We start from the raw sequence: 20952 nt of genomic DNA, 5'->3' as shown, positions 1-20952 counted from the left end.
ACACCTGCTGCTACCACAGAGAATTTTAACAACACTAGTGGCAACGACACCACCAGTAGCCACACACACACACACACGCACGCACGCACACACACACACACACACACACACACACACACACACACACAGGGTTGACTAGACTAGGGTTGCCATGTGATGTGGAATTTCCCATGACTAATTAACTCATGACAACACTGGTATTATCGGACATTTTACAAAACGACGCTCAATATCTGTAGAGCGCATACTTCTTCAATGATCGGTATCCATTTGTTGGACAGACGGAGTTGACGTTCCAATAAAAAAATAAAAGTAAACCAATGGACAGTAATACTTTCCGTCACTTTTCTATCTGTGTATTGATGGACAGACCGATGTAACCGCAGCCTTGTTTAATTAAAGCACATTGTGCGAACATAGTTCTGCTGTGTCTGGACTGGTCCTCTGAGCTCCTCTCTAGTCGATCTGCTGTGGGGTTTAATCCTAAATATTCCAGAACCCTCCGCAGGGGCGGACCTTCCTACAGGCGATATAGGCGGTCGCCTAGAGCGCCACCCAGAGGGGGGCGCCAAAAAAGTTTTGGCGCCCCCCTCTATATCTGCAACCATTATTTTTACCATATCATATCATTTTATCATAGAGAACTATGAAGAGGCAAAAGCCATAAAAAAAAATGGTGCAGTGGTGAATCTCGCCTATAGGGCGCCAAATGTGCTAGGTCCGCCCCTGACCCTCCGCTATCGTGTAGCGTGTCGTGTAACGTGTCGCCTCTAGAGCTTCTTTCTCTCCTTCACGTGAAGTTAAAACTAAGTGAAAGTGAAACCTGAAAACAACTGCTGTCGCACGGGTCAGTTTTATAATGTTTTTGTCTGATTCATACGCTTGATAACACCACGTTTAGCACCCTTGGTCGCGCTACTGAAACAATAAAGGAAAGAGGGATAATAATAAGCAACGTTTACGAAGTACTTGAAAAGAACAGAGGGGGCCGGGGAATAATGTGGTGTGTGTGTGTGTGTGTGTGTGTGTGTGTGTGTGTGTGTGTGTGTGTGTGTGTGTGTGTGTGTGTGTGTGTGTGCGTGTGCGTGTGCGTGTGCGTGTGTGTGTGTGTGTGTGTGCGTGTGCGCTGCCTGCACAGCATTTTACAAATTACTGTTTTATATTTGAATGTGGGCACTTATATGCAAACATTCACTAAATGGGTTCTATTTGTATATATATATATAAAATAAAAAAAGCATACACCGGTTGGGGCGGTGGGCAAAGTAATGGACTCGGTGAATAATATGCCTGAACACCGAGTAACACCGGTATCACCGACTACCGCAGCCAGCCCAATGCAGACACACACACACACACACACAATCATAATCAATACTGTAATAACCTGACAAATAAAGTTGTGGCTCTAACAACAACAACAACAAACAACATCAGTTCAGTCCAGCATCCATAAATCATTTAGATGCGGCCTCGGCACTCATTCCAACACAATAATAACCGTGTCGGCTCAATACCTCTGCCAAAACACCGCCGAGCTCAAAGAGTTCTCCTTGGGAGTCCAGAGAGAGAGAGAGAGAGAGAGAGAGAGAGAGAGAGAGAGAGAGAGAGAGAGAGAGAGAGAGAGAGACGCCAGGGCCTTGCATTGCGTCCGACAGCCGGTGGTTTAGAAGTGGAACGAGGTGTGCGGTGAAGATTGAACCCAGAGACTCTGTGACTTGTACACAGGACGTACTGTATTATCTGCCCCAAAGGAACTATTAATGATTGATTTCAGGGGGTGGTGGGGGGTTGTTGTTGTTGTTGTTGTTTTGGGCTGTTTGCACGGCCTCCAGGGCAGAGCAGTTTCCATACCAGGCAGGCGGTGATGCATCCAGTCAGGATCATGCTCTCGGTTGTGTCTCTGTAGAAGCCCCGTCGGATCTGTGGCCCGTGCCAAATTAGTTGTTGTGATTTCTTCATCCACCTGAGGTGAAAGAGGAGTTGTTGTGATTTCTTCATCCACCTGAGGTGAAAGAGGAGTTGTTGTGATTTCTTCATCCACCTGAGGTGAAAGAGGAGTTGTTGTGATTTCTTCATCCACCTGAGGTGAAAGAGGAGTTGTTGTGATTTCTTCATCCACCTGAGGTGAAAGAGGAGTTGTTGTGATTTCTTCATCGTGAAAGAGGCGTTGTTTACCTGCATATATAACTGTCTCCACCAGTGACAGTCTAGTTGCATATATATCTGTTCCCACTAGAGGGCGCTCTAGGTGGAGCCACCCAGGTACACCACCTTGTGGCGAGTATAAAAGCAAAGGTATACTCCCACTTCGTTCTCTTCCCCCATGCCTCTCAGAGAGAGGAGACCTGTATGTTACTGCTGCTTTCCATGTGAATAAAAAGGAACAACGCCAGTTAAGGCTCAAGATAGAAACCATGCCTCTTGACCACATTATTGTCGCCCTATAGTCGAATTCTGTTAACAGCACCACCTGAGGTGAAAGAGGAGTTGTTGTGATTTCTGCACCACCTGAGGTAATCTGTGATGTGAACGCAGACAAAGTTGAAGCTGCTAACTCTCTCCAAACCTCTCTTGAGAGAGGGACATAGAGGGTAGAGACAGTGTTGTGGTTATTGCATCATCGGTGGCCACTGTGATAAGAATACGATCATGTCGGCCCTGTCAGATTCAACTGTTGTCGTTTGTTTAGTGGAAAACGGTAAAGAAAAGAAAGACATTGTTAATACCTCCTGGGTGAAGCAATCTAATTATCTGTGGCTAAAAAAAGGTCTGTGCTCATTTGAGTCTAGGAGACATTTCCCTCGTCTGTTACAGTATGTGGTCTTGTTAGTAGCCGTCAAAAGATCCGAGAGCTTCTCTGAGAGGTCATTAGCTGCTTGGAAGGAGACAACTTTATGAAACAGATGCCACAAAGTAAAGAAGACCCTTTTCCATTAAATGGTACTGGTTCAACTAGACTCGACTCTCCTTGTTTGGTTTTCCATCGGGAACACGTTGTGGATAGTGCCTGATGACACCTGGTACTTCTTTGGTATAACCTTCCGCTGCGATTCCAAACTAGCCGCCGAGGCAAAGGTGACGTGAAAACACTGCAGACCACTGATTGGTCAGAGAGAATCGTCTCTTGTTGTGTAACACAACATCACCAAGGACAACACCATAATCTTCTTATCAATCAGGAAATGTGCTCACATGAAGATCATATTAGAAGTTGATGAATCTAGCTAAGCTAAGGGTTATACTTATAGGTGACATATTTCCAATGTTCACTATTTGGCGAAACAAGACGGCTGCTCTGGCCAGACTCACTACACTATTCTACACGATAGGGGCCTAATAGGCAATTATATCAAATATATATATATATATGTAGCCAATGCGTGTAGCTTTCCAATGATGGGGTTGTGCGAATCAAGGATCTAAGTGAAAATTTACGAGCAAAAACCAGAAGTGATAAATACATGGAATGCATTGCTGTCAATGAGGAAATGGATTACTGGATAACTTTTCTTTTGTACACAGATTACCAAAATCGCAAATGACGGATTTGTATGAAATTTGGACCTGTACTACATAAGACTTCAGGCTATGGACCCACAGGGTTTTCCAGCTCATACAAATGTTTTTGGATATAATTTATTTGGATATTGCAACTACTACAGAAAAACGTGAATAACAAGTTTTTCTACAACTCAAGTTCACAGAGTTGATAAGTAGCTCAAAAGTGTAGCACAGCAAAGTTCTAATGATGTATTTCATGCAAGTGGATGGAAAAAGTTAACACCATTAGCGCCATACTCCGGGAGGTATAGTTAAATAAAAGCACAGATGTGGATGGTCTAAGCTAGTTTGCTAGTTATGGATTAGTCAAGCTTTCTAACCAAGTAGGGTCCATTTGATAGATATGGTAGTTTATAGCTAAATGTTTTAGTGATTGAATGGAAAATAATATGCTTAGCTACTTCAGCTAAAAGAGAGCTGTCAATCATGGGTGATTTGATCCAATATCAGCACAATATCGGAGCTACAGCAGTTTGTCAGGCTACGGGGTGGGTTAGGAAGGGCGTAAAGGGCGTAAAACAATCAGAAAAGAACATTTTATTTCTCTCATTCCTGCTCTGTTCTCTCTACTGCCTCTCCCTCTCCTCGCTCAACCACTGGCTGCTCTCTCTCAGCTCGGTCGCACTCTCTCTTCTTTTTTAAAATGAGTTTGGAAGCCGACAACAAAGCCTAACTTTACATTTAACATCATCAAATGAAGAGACATGTCCTCCATCCTAAACTGGCCCTAAATCGATACTGCGGAGTACTTCCTTGTTTTATGAATGAAGCAGTACACAGACACACAAGCAGCTGCACTGTGTGTGTTTGACCAATCAGCAATGGTCATCCCTGCAAACCCCGCCCCCGTTGGCGGGGGTACTATCTGCAGTGGAAAATGAACTACCTGGTGCCAAAAGCGCGTAGAGTCGAGCCGGTACCATGCAGTGGAAAAGCGCTTTTGTGCTTTTCTACTCCTTCCACTCCTTTTTTGGAGTGGAAAAGAGTTTCCCTGCAAAACGAGAGATCCACCATTTGAAAATCTACTCTGACTAAATGGTTAATGGGATGAGGGCAGTAGACTCTCACACATTTAGTCAAGTCAAGTCAAGAGTTTTATTTGTCACGGCATACGAGTATACAATGAAATGCGGGTGGTCTTGCCCGCAACGATGTGCATAATACAATAGTAATAACATATAATAGAATCCAAAAGAACGACATTGTGCAATAAAACAAGTAAACAGAGTAGGGCATATCGGTATATGTACATGAGTTATTTTCAGAGCATGGTAGGACATGCTAGGTCCTGTGGTAGTGCAATACACTGTTAGCTACGGCGCGTTTATCCAAAGTGACTAACAAATTGTGTGCAACAAGTCAGCAGGACGAGTACACAATGGTAAGTACACATGGTACCAAAGCACCTCAAAGGCGCTTAAAACAAAATTACAAACATCACAAAACAAACTGGTCAGACTACTACTTGACCTTACCCCCAGAACCCACCTCACCCCTGCCCACTTTGACAACCTAGGATGGCTTAGAGTAGACGACAGAGTACAGCAACTTGCAATGGGCCTGGTCTACAAGATACACTATACGACTAAGGTACCCATGTACATGTCAAAATACTTCCCAAAGGTCAGTGAATACCACGACCACAACACCAGAGGGAGCTCAACAAATCATGTTAAACCCAGATTCGGCTCAAACAAGGGACTAAATACGTTTCGCAATTATGCCACATCAATGTGGAACGCCCTACCCAAAGCTGTAAAGGAATGTGAATCCCTACCCACATTCAAAACCGCTCTTAAAGAGCACCTACGGGAGGCTGCAATTCGAAACTGGCCACCGTAAATGCCCAAAACCCCCACCACCTCCTAATAGACAGTCTCCTCCCCACTGCATGTATATATTCCCTCCCCGCCGTATGTATATTTCTCTCCCACCCACCCACCCCCTCCTAATGTACAGTCCCCTCCCCATCATATGTATATACTCTGTCAGGATCTAGGGGTAACAGTACTGTATATTTGAATACCGTTTATGTCACAAATGTATCAGTACTAAATACCTATATGTCCCTATGCCATAAATGTCATGTATGTTGTGTATGTCATAAATGTCTATATGAATTGAAAATGGGGGACCCTGATGGAAACAAGACAAACGTCTTTCTCTGGTCTGCATCCCCTTAACAATTGTGTGTATTGAGCCGTACTGTAATGTACCCATTCTGCAATCTGTTAAATAAAGTTTTCATTCATTCATTCATTCAAGTGGCATTTGTCTAGCAGAGTGCTTCACTCTGAGTGCATATATCACGGTTGTGTAGTTGAACCCATAATGCAGACAAGGTAAGAGACGGTAGGCAGAACTGGATAAAACCCAATATGGGTATATTTAATGGGTAGTCAAACACAAGGTTGAGAGTCGTAATGTCCAGGGTGTGCAGGGGGGCACGAGAGTCAGACAGACGGGGTTAAAGCAGGAGTCAGTTGGTCAGTGCAACTGTGTTTGATCATTTGCCTGTTTGATAACTTGCCTGAAATTGGAGCTTGATGTAAATGTTTTATCTGTATTTTATTGTGATGTTCTTTTTTATGTTGAAACTTTCTGCTGCCTTGCTTGGCCAGATCGCTCTTGAAAAAGAGATTTTAATCTCAATGATGCTTATCTGGTTAAATAAAGGATTTGATTGATTGATTGATTGATTGAGGAGCAGGTGTCGTCAGCCGGGGGCGTAGGTCAGAGCAGTTTGTTGTGAGCCAGCCCAGTATCTCCAGGTCGCGTGAATATTTTCCCTAACAGGGTTGCACTTCCGCGTTCAGTTTTTGCGCGATCTGATTGGCCACTGACGTTTCTCTCAGCGCCCCAATCACGTTACTCCTAACAATCGCGCCTAGCTTTCAGTTCCACAGCCCAAGTCCTTCAGTCCGACATCACATCAATATAAATAACGTATTGTTTTCATCTCTCTATATTAACGTAACTAGCTATTCATATCAATCGTAATAATGTATCGTTTTCGCCTCTCTATATTAACGTGATTCCATCAACACAACATAAATGTTCAAAACACGACTTCATTATTGCTTATCTCTGCAAACACGACTTCGTTATTGCTTATCTCTGCTCTGTTCAAAACACGACTTCATTATTGCTTATCGCTGCTCTGTTCAAAACACGACTTCATTATTGCTTATCGCTGCTCTGTTCAAAACACGACTTCATTATTGCTTATCTCTGCTCTGTTTACGTTGGGTGGACGAGCAGTGAGTTTTAATATTGAGCACGGCATAAGAAGTACGGTAGGTAATATGCTCTTGCGCGTGACGCGACTTTGGGCTTCATTATTCAGCCACAGGCAGGAGTTTTTAGATCACAGGCTGGTCATGCATAATCTCGCCCACCAGACTCTTCTAGCGAATTGACTAGGTCATGCGATCGTTAGGAGTAACGTGATTGGGCGCTGAGAGAAACGTCAGTGGCCAATCAGGCCGCGCAAACCGAACGCGGGAAGTGCGCGGCCCCGTTAGGGAAAATATTCACGCCTCCAGGTCTTTGGCGTGCAGGCTAGGAGAGAGGATGAGAACACAGGTTAGGATGAGGTCAATGCACCAGAGATCCAGGCGAACAACTAAGGCAACGGAATAGTGAACAAGAGAATAGGAACGTGACTCACATGGTACGAGAGTTTACAATCTGACAGCTTCTCCACGTCTGGGGCGGCTTTAAATACCATGATGTACTCTGCCCACAGACCTCAGATCAGCTGCCCTGTGACACACCAGCTGCATCTACTTGACATAATGAGAGCGGGGGAAGGGACACGAGAGACATAGAGAGGAAGGAGCACTTGACAGGCAGGAACCATGACAGCATAGTAGCATAGACATATTAGCATAGTAGTATAGGCATACTGTAGTAGCATAGTACAAAGTAGTATATACTCTCTTTTCTGGACTCTTTTTGTATCACAAACAGTACTGTATTTGCAAATCTGGTATGTCATAAATGTATAGATGTAGCAGTACTGTCTATCTGTATGTCGTGTGTGTAATATATGTTATGATGAATTGAAAATGGGGGACCCTGATGTAAACAAGACGAAAGTCTTTCTCTGGTCTGCATCCCCTTAACAATTGTGTGTATTGAGCTGTACTGTATTGTACCCATTCTGCAATCTGTTAATAAAGTTTTCAATCAATCAATCAATCAATCAATCAATCAATCAATCAATCAATCAATCAATCAAGCATAGTAGATAGTAATAGACATAGTAGCATATTACATAGTAGTATAGACAGTAAGAATGTTTGGTTTTGTCTTTTTCTCAGGAGAGATATGTTTAAATAACACAGGATGTCCTTAACCCCTTAAGCTGGAGCTATGGACATTATAAAAAAGTAACTGTAGTTACAGTAGATTTCATTCACAGTCTTTGCTGCCCTGTAACAGGCGCCAGGTGGTACTAAATCCAGATTGAACTCTGCCATTGGAAAGAGGAGATTTGGCCTGGTCCATAGATAACGAGATAATTTATAGGCCTGATATTCTATATTCATATTTCAAATTGCATGTGTCCGGATTGGCAAAATTCAGTACTCTATCTACAAAACCCCCTGTAAATCATCTGCCCTTTATTCATTTGCTTAGATAATTTTTTACACTTGATCTCAAGAAGGTGCTGAATGAGCGGTCAGGTGGCGTAGCGGAGATTGCGCTCGTCACCAATGCAAGAGACTGCGGTCTCGACTCCCGGAGTCAATAATAATAATAATGGATTGGATTTATATAGCGCTCTTCATGACACCCCAGTGACCCCAGAGCGCTTACAGAGTCCATTATTCTTTCATACACAGTCATACCGGTGGTGGTAAACTACAATTGCAGCCAGAGCTGCCCTGAGGCAGACTCACGGAAGCGTGGCGAATAATGATCGCCTACGGCCCCTCCGACCACCACGACATTCATTCACATGCATACACATGCATACGAGGCAAGTAGGTTAAGTGTCTTGCCCAAGGACACAACGGCAGTGGGATGGACATGGGCTTGAGCGGGATTCGAACCACCAACCCTTCGATCATTGGACGACCCGCTCTACCCCTGAGCCACGCCGCCCCACAAGCATCGGAGTCAGCATTGCCTTGGCTTGGGCTGATCGCTATACTAACTCGTTTGGCTGGGTTAGGGGGAGGGAAGCCGTGGGTGGGAAACTGGCGTTGTGGACAGCGACGCCTACAGGTCAGGTCTGGGCGCTTGCTCAGCGGAGGCAGGACTTGATGAAGGCAGCGTGACCTCCCACGCGTTACACTTCACCAATGAGAGTCCTCGCTGCCAGGTGAGAAGAGAGCCACTGGCTGTCGCCGCACGTGTCGGAGGAAGCATGTGGTGGACTTCAGGGTTCCCTTGTACCGACCAGTAGGAGAACATGCGCACAACAACCAGGTAGGGGAGGGGGGGAATTGGCACAACGACTAAAATTGGGACGGGGAGAAAAACAGAGAAAAATCTGAGAAAGAGAGATACAAAAAAAAAGAAAAAAAGAAAAGAAGGTGCTGAATGAGCTCTGGTCAATGTTAGCATGGTGTCACCGTCAAAGATGGAAAAAGAAAATAATAATAATAATAATTGATATTCTCCTTTGGTTCATTACAATTTACTCAAGCATAGTAACAGACACAATATTTCGGACACTGGGAATACATTCCCTGAGGTCCATAGATGTCCCTAGATACACGCAAATGGTCCTTGTAGAAGTGGAGCAATCTTCCATTTACTTGGGTATGTACTTTTAGGCGAATCTTCTGAAAATATGGCTAGGGCTTAAGAGGATAGTCAGATTCTTGGAGCCTGAGCCCTATTTCCTTACCGATGAGTCCTTCAGCACAACAACACACCCCGTGCTGTTCTTCATACTGGACACCCTCAGCTGCCGCTGGGAGCCACACAGTGAGCGCGACATCAACACAGGGCCACGCCCCGGGCTGGACAGGTCCTGAAATAAACAGGACGGCACAGTGCACCTAAAGTAGGGCTCAGAGTGTATTTATACCGTCGGCCTCTGAGCAGATCCACCGGAGCAAGTTACTAAAGGGCCGGTCCACGTGGCTCCTGAGGGAGGGGAGAGCGCTGTTCATTCATTTCCTCTCTCCCAGATGTTTTGGAAAATGGTAAATAGACTGCATCGATATATACCTGTAGCACTTTTTCAATTCTTCCCGATGACTCAAAACGTTTTTACAACTAGCCTCACATTCAGCCCTTCACACGGACGGCGGAGGTAGCCATGCGAGGTGCCAACCGGCCCGTCAGGAGCCACCAGGGGTCCAGGACACATGAAGTCGGAAGGAGCCGGGATCCAACCGGGAACCTTTGCATTACCTCCTTTAAATTATTATTTTTTTTTTAACCTTTATTACACAGGCAAGCAATTAAAAACAAATTTTTATATACAAAAGCAGCCTGTCCAAAAAGCAAAGGCCTTTTGAGGGAGGGGGGGGAGGGGGGGAAGGGGGGGGGGGGTGGGAGGCTCTAACAAAAACAAGGTTATGTACAGTACATGCATACAAGTAAATAAAATACAGTAGCAATAGTATATAAGGACAACAATAAATAAGGGAGAGAGAAGGAAAGGGAGAGAGGGAAAAAGAGAAAGGGAGAGTGAGAAACAGAGGGAGAGAGAGAGAGAAGAAAGGGGGAGAAGGAGGGAGGTAGGTGAGGGGGCTCAGGGGGAGGAGGAGAGAAGAGTCTGAGGGCTTGGAATGACCTAGACCACCACACTGCTGTCAGATGGGATCTTCATGTCCCGTTCAGGTCATTCTGATTGGTTGGCCGTGCATTTCAAAATGACACAATGGGCTTAGGATGAATCAGGGATCGTCCAGGAGGTTAGTCCAATTAGAGAAGATACTGACCACAGGGTTCAGTCTCTCATCCCACTGCCTACTGTACCAGTGTTGTAGTCGAGTCTCGAGTCCCCAGTGTTTGAGTCGAGTCCAAGTCGAGTTACCCTAGTCCATGTCCGAGTCCGAGTCCAAGTCATCAAGGTTGAGTCCACTCCTCTTGGGCAGTCAAAGAGCTGACGTACAAATAAAAAAGGTCTACATTAAACATAAATGACACAGCGGTCACCATTTCAAAGGGAGTTTATTTACTTTGTGACACAATAGCCAAACAAATGCACTAGCCATCAATATTGTATGCCAAATGATTAGGGCCTATTACAAAACAAATCATGAATAAATAACTGTATTTATCAATTAACAAGTCTGAGTCCTCGCCTGCACCTTGCGAGTCCGAATGCAGTCAATGCTCGAGTCCAAGTCCAAGTCCGAGTCATCAGTGCTCAAGTATAACACCGGTTCCTGACAGGCAGTGAGCGAGCGAACTGGAGACGAAATCGCGCGCGACACTGTCCTGATATGAGGCGGCGCGTGTCCGAGTGTGTGTGTGTGTTAACGGGGGCAAAGCAGCCTGCAATTCTTGACCAATAAAAAGTGTTTAGGGGCGGGACTCTGCCAAGTAATCGCTCAACTAGAGACACAGCGAGCGAATATTTGAGGGGGGAACGACATCGCCGCTCAGTTCGCTGTCGCTCGCGGCAGGTCAGGATAGTCTGATTGAAACGAATACATTTTAATCATTTTCGCAATCACGCTCGCTCGCGTCGCTCCCTGTCAGGAAGGGGTGTAAGTGGAGTCACGAGTCCTGAACATCAGTTCCATCCTGGACTCGAGTCCTACAACACTGCTACCTGCCTACGGTGCCTTTAGGCAGGTAGCACACCAAGGACATGGTTGTATGAAATACCTGCCAGTAGTTTAAATCATTGATATGCACACATACTTTGCAGACTCATACATGTGAGCCTGTGTATAATGTTCTAGGTGTCATTCATGCTAGTAACTAAGTACTATAAGCACCAACAGTGATGTTCCCCAGAGCACATCTGCCTCTCACCCACTGTTTAATGAAAAGCTGGCATCACAACATTTCTTGGCTTACGCTTAAGGTCCCCAGAGTTTCCACTGAATTAGGAAAATCTGCTTTTCACTTCTGTGCCCCCTGACACGTGGAATGTTTTGCAAAGCACTTTAAAACGCAATACTTTAATTGATTTGAATTGTTTAATTGATTGACTTTTCTGTTTCTATATTGTTTTCCTTTGTGTTATGTGTTGTTCCTCTCGACGTCATTGTAAATGAAAGCTTGCTCTCAATGATCTTTCGAGTAATAAATCAACATTGAATGAATGAATGAATGGAATGACTTTCTAATTACAAGATTCATAATCAAGCATCAACTCTGATGTCTCAGCCACGTCTATAAGATTGGCTCCAGGAGAGCATCAGGGGAAATGTACCGCGTGGAATTTTCACCCCAATCTATTACAATAAATGTGCGTGACTAATTTACAGAAAATTACTTAATCCTAATTAGGACTGTGTAGGACTATGTAGAATTCCCCCTGGATATTTCTTTTTTTGTATCCACTTTCTTCTCCTTCTTTTTCTGTTTTTCTCCCATCCCAATTTAGTCGTGCCAATTCCCCCATGCCAAGTCGGTGGGTGGTAATCTGGTCATTGTAAACAGCGACTCCTACAGGTCGGTCAGGGCGCCTGCACAGCAAGGACAGGAGATGTCGAGGGTAGCGTGTGCCCCCCACTGGTCGGTCTAGGGAGGGTTGATAGATACTATCACATGTCCCCTCCGATACATGCAGAGTCAGCCAGACCCTTCTTTTCACCTGCCAGCGCGGACTCTCATTGGCGAGGTGTAACGTGTGGGAGGCTCACACTACCCCCGCCATCTCCTGTCCTTGCTGTGCAGGCGCCCTGACTGACCTGTAGGAGTCGCTGTTTACAACGACCAGATTACCACCCATGGACTCCCCTCCTGCTGACTCTGCCAATTGAGTCAGTATGACGGCCGGCCCAAGCCGGAGGCAACGCTGACAGCTGGATTCGATACCGGTGTCTCACGCGTTGGTGACGAGCGCTTAGACCCAGCCGCCTCCCCCTGGATATTTCTTGTATTTGTTGGTGTAAAATTGTCAAATAATGTGCTTTTGCCCCTTTTTTCATTATTACTTCATATCTCGCAGTTATTTAACATTACTGTATGATACAATTGTGTAATAATAACCAGGAATATCAAGAAGAAACAAAAAAACGGAATGGGATTTTAGAGGATTTTATGCAAACAGTCAATGTAATTGCACATGTCTTTCTGAAAACACTTGTACAATTTGAAGGTTTACTTATACATTTACATTACATTTACATTTAGTCATTTAGCTGACGCTTTTATCCAAAGCGACTTACAAGTTCTGTACGACAAGCCATCAGGAAGAGCACAACTCTATCAGCTGAGTAACAATGTTCTTATAGGGCATTTTCACACCTGTAGTTTGTTTGCTTTGTTTTCCGATTCAGGGACTAATATGATACAATGTTGCACTTGCCCCTTGGTTCGGTTTGTGTCAACAGCGGACCAAAACTTCAGATTTTTGTCTGGCTTAAGAGGTTAAATAAAAAAAGGACTTGTGTCCAGGTAAACAAATCAAGTACATGATTTTAATAAAAAATATATAAAAATTTGCATGTGGTTAAGTTTGTATTTGTACAAACAGTGTTTGTTTACAGCTCTTGTGTGCAACACGTTTCAATCTGAATATATTTACTTTGCTCTGATATTCTGTACCACTGATAGTCTCTCATAGCCAGACCTCTCTTCACACGGCGCTGTGCCAGACGTCCACTCGACTATTGGGAACGACCAATGAACTACTGTATATATGAGGGAACAGCGTCTTTTATCTCCCTCCGTCTCAGGGAGAGCGATGACACGACAGACCTGCTGGTCATTGGAACCTGTAGAGCTCTAGAATTTCTAAATACAATTCTGAGGAAATGTTTCAATACAACTCACTCTAACTGCTGTTGATTTGAATGCTAATTTAAAAAGTGATCCCTGGTGGTGTTCATAATATTGTCTTATATATTTTTTGTATCTACTTTTTTCCTCCTCCTTTTTCTGTGATTTTTCTCCCCATCCCAATTTACCTCTCGTGCCAATTCTCCCTTCCCCTGTCTTGATCGTTGCTCGCATATGCCCCCCACTGGCCGGTTGTAGGGAGGATAGAAGCCTTGCATCACATGTCCCCTCCGATACACGTGGAGGCAGCCTGTCACATCTTTTTACCTGCCAGCACGGACTCTCATTTTGGCGAGGAGTAACGTGTGGGAGGCTCACACTGCCCCCCGCCATTTTTCCTGACTTTGCTGTGCAGGCGCCCCAACCGACCTGTAGGAGTCGCTGTTCACAACGACCAGACTACCACCCTTCGACTTCCCACCCGCTGACTCTGCCGATTGAGTTAGTATGACGGCCGGCCCAAGCCAGAGGCAACGCCAACAGCCGGATTCGAACCCGGTGTCTCTTGCGTTGGTGACGAGTGCAATGTCCGCTGCGCCACCCAGCCGCAATAAGTAAGGGAGTTTAAACGTAGTGAAGGTCAATTATTTTGCGACAATGACCGAGTATAGGCTATACATTATCCCGCTTATTACATGGCTAACTTACTAACAATATACCTAATTCATTTTACACCATCGACGAGACGAGATCAAATGCAGACGCAGTTCTGTTCTGTCGCTCCGCGCTGTCATCGCCGGCAGCTTCGCCAGCAGCCGGCAGGTGTGTCTGATTGGCTGCACTGATGCAAAGAGGTGTGCGTGTGCGTCTAAGAATACCATTTGAACAGGCTGAAATGAGGCAAATTTGAAAGAAATGTGAATATTAACAATACAATGTTAATTTACCACATCGAAGTAGGAACATGCTCACAAATATAAGTTCACCTCATATCAATTATGTATTTTTTTGGTTAATAAATGTATTTACATTCGACTGGCATGTAGGTATGCAAATTCATGTATTATTTTCAAATTTGAATTCTGACACCCCTAGTGTGTGTGTGTGTATATGTGTGTGTGTGTGTGTGTGTGTGTGTGTGTGTGTGTGTGTGTGTGTGTGTGTGTGTGTGTGTGTGTGTGTGTGTGTGTGTGTGTGTGTGTGTGTGTGTATATGTGTGTGTGTGTGTGTGTGTGTGTGTAACGTTTGGAGCAAAACCTCTAGCGTTACCTGGAGGGTAATTACAGTACCATGTCTACCTGTCTTAATTACACTCATTGGTACCTGGTGTGACTCGTTAAATGTCTCCTTATATTCTCTCCTGTGTCACACAAACCCTGTCAGTCGATCACTTAACTGTCCGTGAGTATACCCTGTGTAAGCCTTATTGCTCCTTGCCACGGAGGATACGATACGTTCGTTAGCTATGTGTCTGAGTCGCTGTGTCACTTTGATTGCCGATTGCATTCGTTGTTGCAAGTTTATATTATCATGTGTATGTATATGCAGCGTATATAATACGTGTTTACCATTCAGCGTGTTTTGGAGACCTTGCTTTCTGCCCGTTATTTTCACCAATTATTGTATAGAGCATCCTATGTATTGTGAAGCGTATTGAATGTGTTTTGGAGATGGAGATTTCTCCCCTTTTGTTTATCCGCCATCGTATGCATGTTCATTGATCTACTCGAAATTAAAGAAGTAGTGCTTTGTTTGAAAACCAACATCTGCCTCTCGTCGTATCTGTTCTGTACTGCACCTGGGTCCAACACACCTACCAAACCGTAACGTGTGTGTGTGTGTGTGTGTGTGTGTGTGTGTGTGTGTGTGTGTGTGTGTGTGTGTGTGTGTGTGTGTGTGTGTGTGTGTGTGTGTGTGTGTGTGTGTGTGTGTGTGTGTGTGTGTGTGTGTGTGTGTGTGTGTGTGTGTGTGTGTGTGTGTGTGTGTGTGTGTGTGTGTGTGTAGTATCTCATGTAGAGGGGTGCATGACTGTCCAAGTGAAGTAGGAAAATACTTGAGAGTTCTTCTGCTGCTTATATGGCTTTAGTGGAGGCCATCGATCATACTGACACACTGACGCTTCTGCTACTGCATACACTTAAAACACACACACACACGCACACATTAGGGGCGACGGTGGCTCAGGAGGTAGAGCAGTCGTCTGGCAATCCGGAGGTTCCCGGTTCGATCCCCACTCCTCCCGGGCAGCGTGTCGATGTGTCCTTGAGCAAGACACTTAACCCCTAATTGCTCCCGATGAGCAGGTTGGCACCTTGCATGGTTTCTCTCCGCCGTTGGTGTGTGAATGTGTGAGTGAAGGGGTAAAAATGTGAGGAACAAATTGTAAAGCGCTTTGGATAAAAGCGCTATATAAAAAAGCAGCCATTTACCATTTACATACGCACACATACACACGCGTGCGCGTGCACACGCACATGGCCTACCTGGAGGAGGTCAAGGTTCTAGCGGGATGGTGTCAAGAGAACAGCCTCTCCCTGAACGTCAGCAAAACAAAGGAGATGATTGTGGACTTTAGTAGGTCAGGGACTACAGCCCCCTCAGCATCGACGGGGCACCGGTTGAGAGAGTGAACAGTTTTAAGTACCTCAGAGTCCACATATCCGAGGACTTGACATGGACCACACACATTGACAGTGTTGTGAAGAAGGCACGGCAACGCCTCTACTTCCTCAGGCGCCTAAGGAAGTTCCAAGTGAGTCAGAAGATCCTTAAGAACTTCTACTCATGCACAATAGAGAGCATCCTGACTGGCAATATCACCTCCTGGTTTGGGAATAGCACCGCACAAGACTGTAGCAGACTACAGAGAGTGGCCCGTTCAGCCGAACGCATAATTGGAGGGGGGCTTCCCACTCTCCAGGGCATTTACAACAAGCGGTGCATGGGCAAGGCTAAGATAATTATCAAAGACTCCAGCCACCCAAACAACTGCCTCTTTGAACTGCTGCGGTCAGGCAAGCGATACCGGAGTCTCATGGCAAGCACAGAGAGACTCAGAAGAAGCTTCTACCCCCAGGCCATCAGGATGCTCAACGAACAATAAGATAAGATAAGATATTCCTTTATTGATCCCCTTGGGGAAATGCAGGATTATGTGTAACAACTATGTAACAACCATCAAATGCACTCACAGCACACACATCCACACGCACACACTCACTTTAAACAAACAACTCACTGCAGCATCCACTTTAACCACTTTAGAACACCTAAGCACACTTTATATTTATTGGTAAAGAATTTTCACTACAACCCATACCTCATTACACCTTACTGTAAATTGTACCTAAATCTATTTTTGCCTAGCACAGTCTCTGGAGCGTAACAGAAAGAAGCATTTTGTATAAAAGTATTCTGTACTTCTGTATGACAACTAATAAAGAAACTTGAAACTTGAAACTTGAACATGCAAATGCACACACACATACCAAACTCGTATCCGACCAGTTGACGGAGGTCTTCACAGATATATTTAATCTTTCCCTGCTACTATCATATGTCCCAGCATGCTTCAAAACATCCACAATTATACCAGTACCCAAGCAGTCAGTTGTCACGTGCCTGAATGATTACAGACCCGTGGCACTCACCCCCCTCCCTGCTAAATGTCTAGAGAAACTGGTCAGGAAACACATTACATCCATCATTCCGGCCTCCTTTGACCAATACCAGTTTGCTTACAGGCAGAACAGATCAACTGAAGATGCTATAGCCATTGTGCTTCATACCGCCCTAGAACACCTAGAGAAGAAAAACACCTACGTAAGAATGCTCTTTGTCGACTATAGCTCTGCCTTCAACACCATACTCCCCCGTAAACTCATCAGTAAACTCCAAACCCTGGGTCTGTGTAATACACTGTGTAACTGGGTGCTGGACTTCCTCACAAACCGCACACAAGCCGTCAGACTGGGCAACTACACCTCGTCCACCCTGTCTCTCAGCACCGGCGCCCCGCAGGGTTGCGTACTCAGCCCACTACTGTACACCCTGCTCACACATGACTGTTCCCCCTCCTACCCCTCCAATTACATCATCAAGTTCGCAGACGATACCACAGTTGTGGGTCTCATAACAAACAACAATGAGTCTGCCTACAGGAGGGAGGTGGAGGACCTTATAGTCTGGTGTGATAATAACAACCTGGCGCTCAATATAAAGAAAACAAGAGAGATTATAGTGGATTTTAGAAGATCAAGGCCTGACCACTCCCCTCTGCTCATCAACAACGAAGTAGTGGAGAGGGTCACTGAGTTCAAGTTCCTGGGTCTCAGTGTGAGTGAGACCCTGTCTTGGAGCACCAACACCGCCTCAGTGATCGGAAAAGCTCAGCAACGCCTATACTACCTAAGGAAGCTGAAGCAGGCTGGCCTGCCACGAAATCTCCTTGTCAACTTTTACCATTGTGCGGTTGAGAGTGTGCTGACCTACGGTGTGTCTGTGTGGTTCTCCAGCTGCACAAAGGCAGAGCAAGAGGCTCTACAGAGGGTGGTGAAGGCGGCAGGCAGGATCATCGGGACTCCTCTACCAAACATCACCTCCGTCTTCACCTCCCGCTGCCTCCACCGCTCCAAATGTATCATCAAGGACCAGTCGCACCCAGCACATCACCTCTTTCAGCTCCTTCCCTCAGGGAGGAGATACCGGTCAATACATGCTAAGAGTACACGATTTAAGAACAGCTTTTTCCCCCAAGCAGTTAGACTGTTAAACACTCATTGACTGTCCCCTCACGTGCACCATGCACTTACCACTGCACTTGATAATCTCTGATTACCACCCATTATGCACTTTATTATTTAAAATATTCTGTTATGTACAGTGTTATGTGTTATGTGTTCATGTATGTATTATGTACTACGGTCTGTGGGAGCTCCCCTGAAATTTCGTTGTATACTGTGCAATGACAATTAAAAGTCTATTCTATTCTATTCTATCACATGTATTGACTGTATTGTATATTGTACATGCACTGTTGTGTGTGGCGTGCCTTCACAGTATGAATGGGCATGATCTATATATATATTAGGGCTGTCCCCGACTAAGGATTTGGATAGTCGACTATGATTGGCCAAAATTTGCCGTTAGTCGACTATTAGTCGACAAAAAAAATAATTTTTTATCTTTCCATTTGGGCTTTGGGGGGTGCTTAATGTCTGAAGGAGTCGACTGAAGGCTTCTTGTCCTCTGCAAAAGCATGAAATTGGTCCACTGATGGATACATCTTGATATTTGTCTAGTCTAGTGTGTTCATTAGATGGGTTAAATCCTCTTTCAGTGTCTCTGTGCCTGTTTTCTTAGGCAGTTAGCCTCTGGTATGCGTCGCATTAGCGTTAGCCAAGCTTCTAGGCCTCTTTTCTTTTAGAAAGAATGATATAAAAAAAATATATATATATATTTTTTAATAATAATTAAAAAAAAGAATTGGTATTCGACTAAGAGGTTGGCAGTCGACTACGGCTCCTTTCGACCGATTAGTAGACTAATCGACTAATAGGGGTCAGCCCTAATATATATATAAATAAATGGTGCATTTATATAGCGCTTTTCTCCAAGGCACTTTAAAATTTCTCACATACAGTACCGATGGCGGAGGCAACCTGCACATCGGGAGCAATTAGGGGTTAAGTGTCTTGCTCAAGGACACATCGACACGCTGCCCGGGAGGAGCGGGAATCGAACCAGGAACCTTACGACTACCAGACGACTGCTCTACCTCCTGAGCCACTGTCGCATATATATATGTATACTATACACACATTTACATGCAGGTGTAGGCACACATGCACGCACACGTACACACACACACACAATAGATAAAACATATAACAACTATAGAAGCACTTGATACAAATAGGCACAGAGCAGGACAGGGGTTTGTGTGATGTGCATGAGGGTGTGTGTGTGTGTGGTTTGCATGAGGGTGTGTGTGTGTGGTGTGTGTGGTTTGCATGAGGGTGTGTGTGTGTGGTGTGTGTGTGTGTTACATTCATGGAACGGTGAACTTGTGTCTGTGTGTGTGTGTGTCTCTGTGTGTGTGTGTGTGTGTGTGTGTGTGTGTGTGTGTGTGTGTGTGTGTGTGTGTGTGTGTGTGTGTGTGTGTGTGTGTGTGTGTGTGTGTGTGTGTGTGTGTGTGTGTGTGTGTGTGTGTGTGTGTGTGTGTGTGTGTGTGTGTGTGTGTGTGTGTGTGTGTGTGTGTGTGTGTGTGTGTGTGTGTGCCTGTGTGTGACACAGGGCTCTTAGAGTGCATTAGGATACTGCTGTGACACTGAGCAGAGTTGCAGCTAAACATCTTTTAGTGCAGTAAGTGCTTCGGTCTGCAGAGAGACACATGAAACCCATTAATGATAACAACTATATCTAGTTATGTTGAGGCAGAGCCCCCACTATATTAGAGAGAGGAACACAAGACAATATCTCACACATGTATCATTCATGAATACTGATTTAAAAAAAAATATATATATATATATCATAGAAATAAGATAAACAATCCTTTGACCTGCTACATCAGATTGGCATTGCAGTTTTTGAGATACAGCCATTTCTGTATCATACTATTTAGTCGTTAGTAAAAAGAAATTCAACTTTGTCTATCAATTAAGTAAGGCATGATAAATATAATCATAATAATAATCAGTGTTTCCCCTGAAAAAAAATTCAACAGCAGTGCTGTGCTGCACGCACACTGCCGGAATCCATATTTGTGCTGCGCGCACGTGCCGTCGGAATCCATATTAACACATGCTGCCGGAGAAATAACTTAAAACTACCTTCGAATTGTTTGAGATTATTATTCATTTCATGTTCATGGAGTCATGTGAATTTGCTTTGGTGTGTCCGCTGACACTAGAAGTGCTCTGGAGGACCAGGTAGCTGCATATTTGTACACTGCAAAAAATAAAATCTTATCAAGTGAAAATATCTTGTATTTAGTACAATAAGTCCAATATTGAGTAGAATTATCTTGAATCATCTTATTCCACTGGCAGATCATTTTGCTTATTTTTCCTTGATTTTGGTCAATTTAATCTTGTTTTAAGAAAATGTTAACCTTGTTTTCTTAAAACAAGATTAAATTGACAAATCAGGAAAAAAAAGCTAAATTATCTGCCAGTGGGATAAGATAATTCAAGATAATTCTACTCAATATTGGACTTATTGTACCAAATACAAGATATGTTCACTTGATAAGATTACATTTGTTTGCAGTGTAGTTGTAATCAGGGCTTTTGAAAGAAAAGCTCCCTCATTTATCAACGTTGCGTATGCACAGATATGTGCGTAACCCGTGCGTACGATCATTTCTAAGCAAAGTGTGGGACTTATCAATTTGAACTTGTGCTTGACTTTGTGCATATATCTACGCACAACTCGGAGCATGCGTAGCTGGCGCCCGGTGGTAGAATATGAATATATTACAACGCGGAAATAAGCTTCCGTGCATTAGTTTCAACA

General features: G+C 44.4%; 1 protein-coding gene across 1 annotated transcript in view; it reads right to left on the bottom strand.

The window, feature by feature from the left end:
* Positions 1–1773: 1773 nt before the first annotated feature.
* Positions 1774–20952, bottom strand: part of LOC311226605 (uncharacterized protein) — a gene marked incomplete at its 3' end in the record, with an annotated part of 187140 nt that continues 167961 nt past the window's right edge. The window contains exons 8-10 of the mRNA XM_084312024.1: positions 9428–9553; positions 7315–7349; positions 1774–1966 (exon numbers count right to left, since the gene is read on the bottom strand). Of these exons, the coding sequence (XP_084168150.1) occupies positions 1774–1966; positions 7315–7349; positions 9428–9553 (354 nt within the window). The remainder of the gene's footprint in view (positions 1967–7314; positions 7350–9427; positions 9554–20952) is intronic.

Source organism: Notolepis coatsorum (assembly GCF_963971535.1).
Source record: "Notolepis coatsorum genome assembly, chromosome: 4".
NCBI classification, from domain to species: domain Eukaryota; kingdom Metazoa; phylum Chordata; class Actinopteri; order Aulopiformes; family Paralepididae; genus Notolepis; species Notolepis coatsorum.
This window is presented reverse-complemented; position numbering and strand designations above follow the sequence as displayed.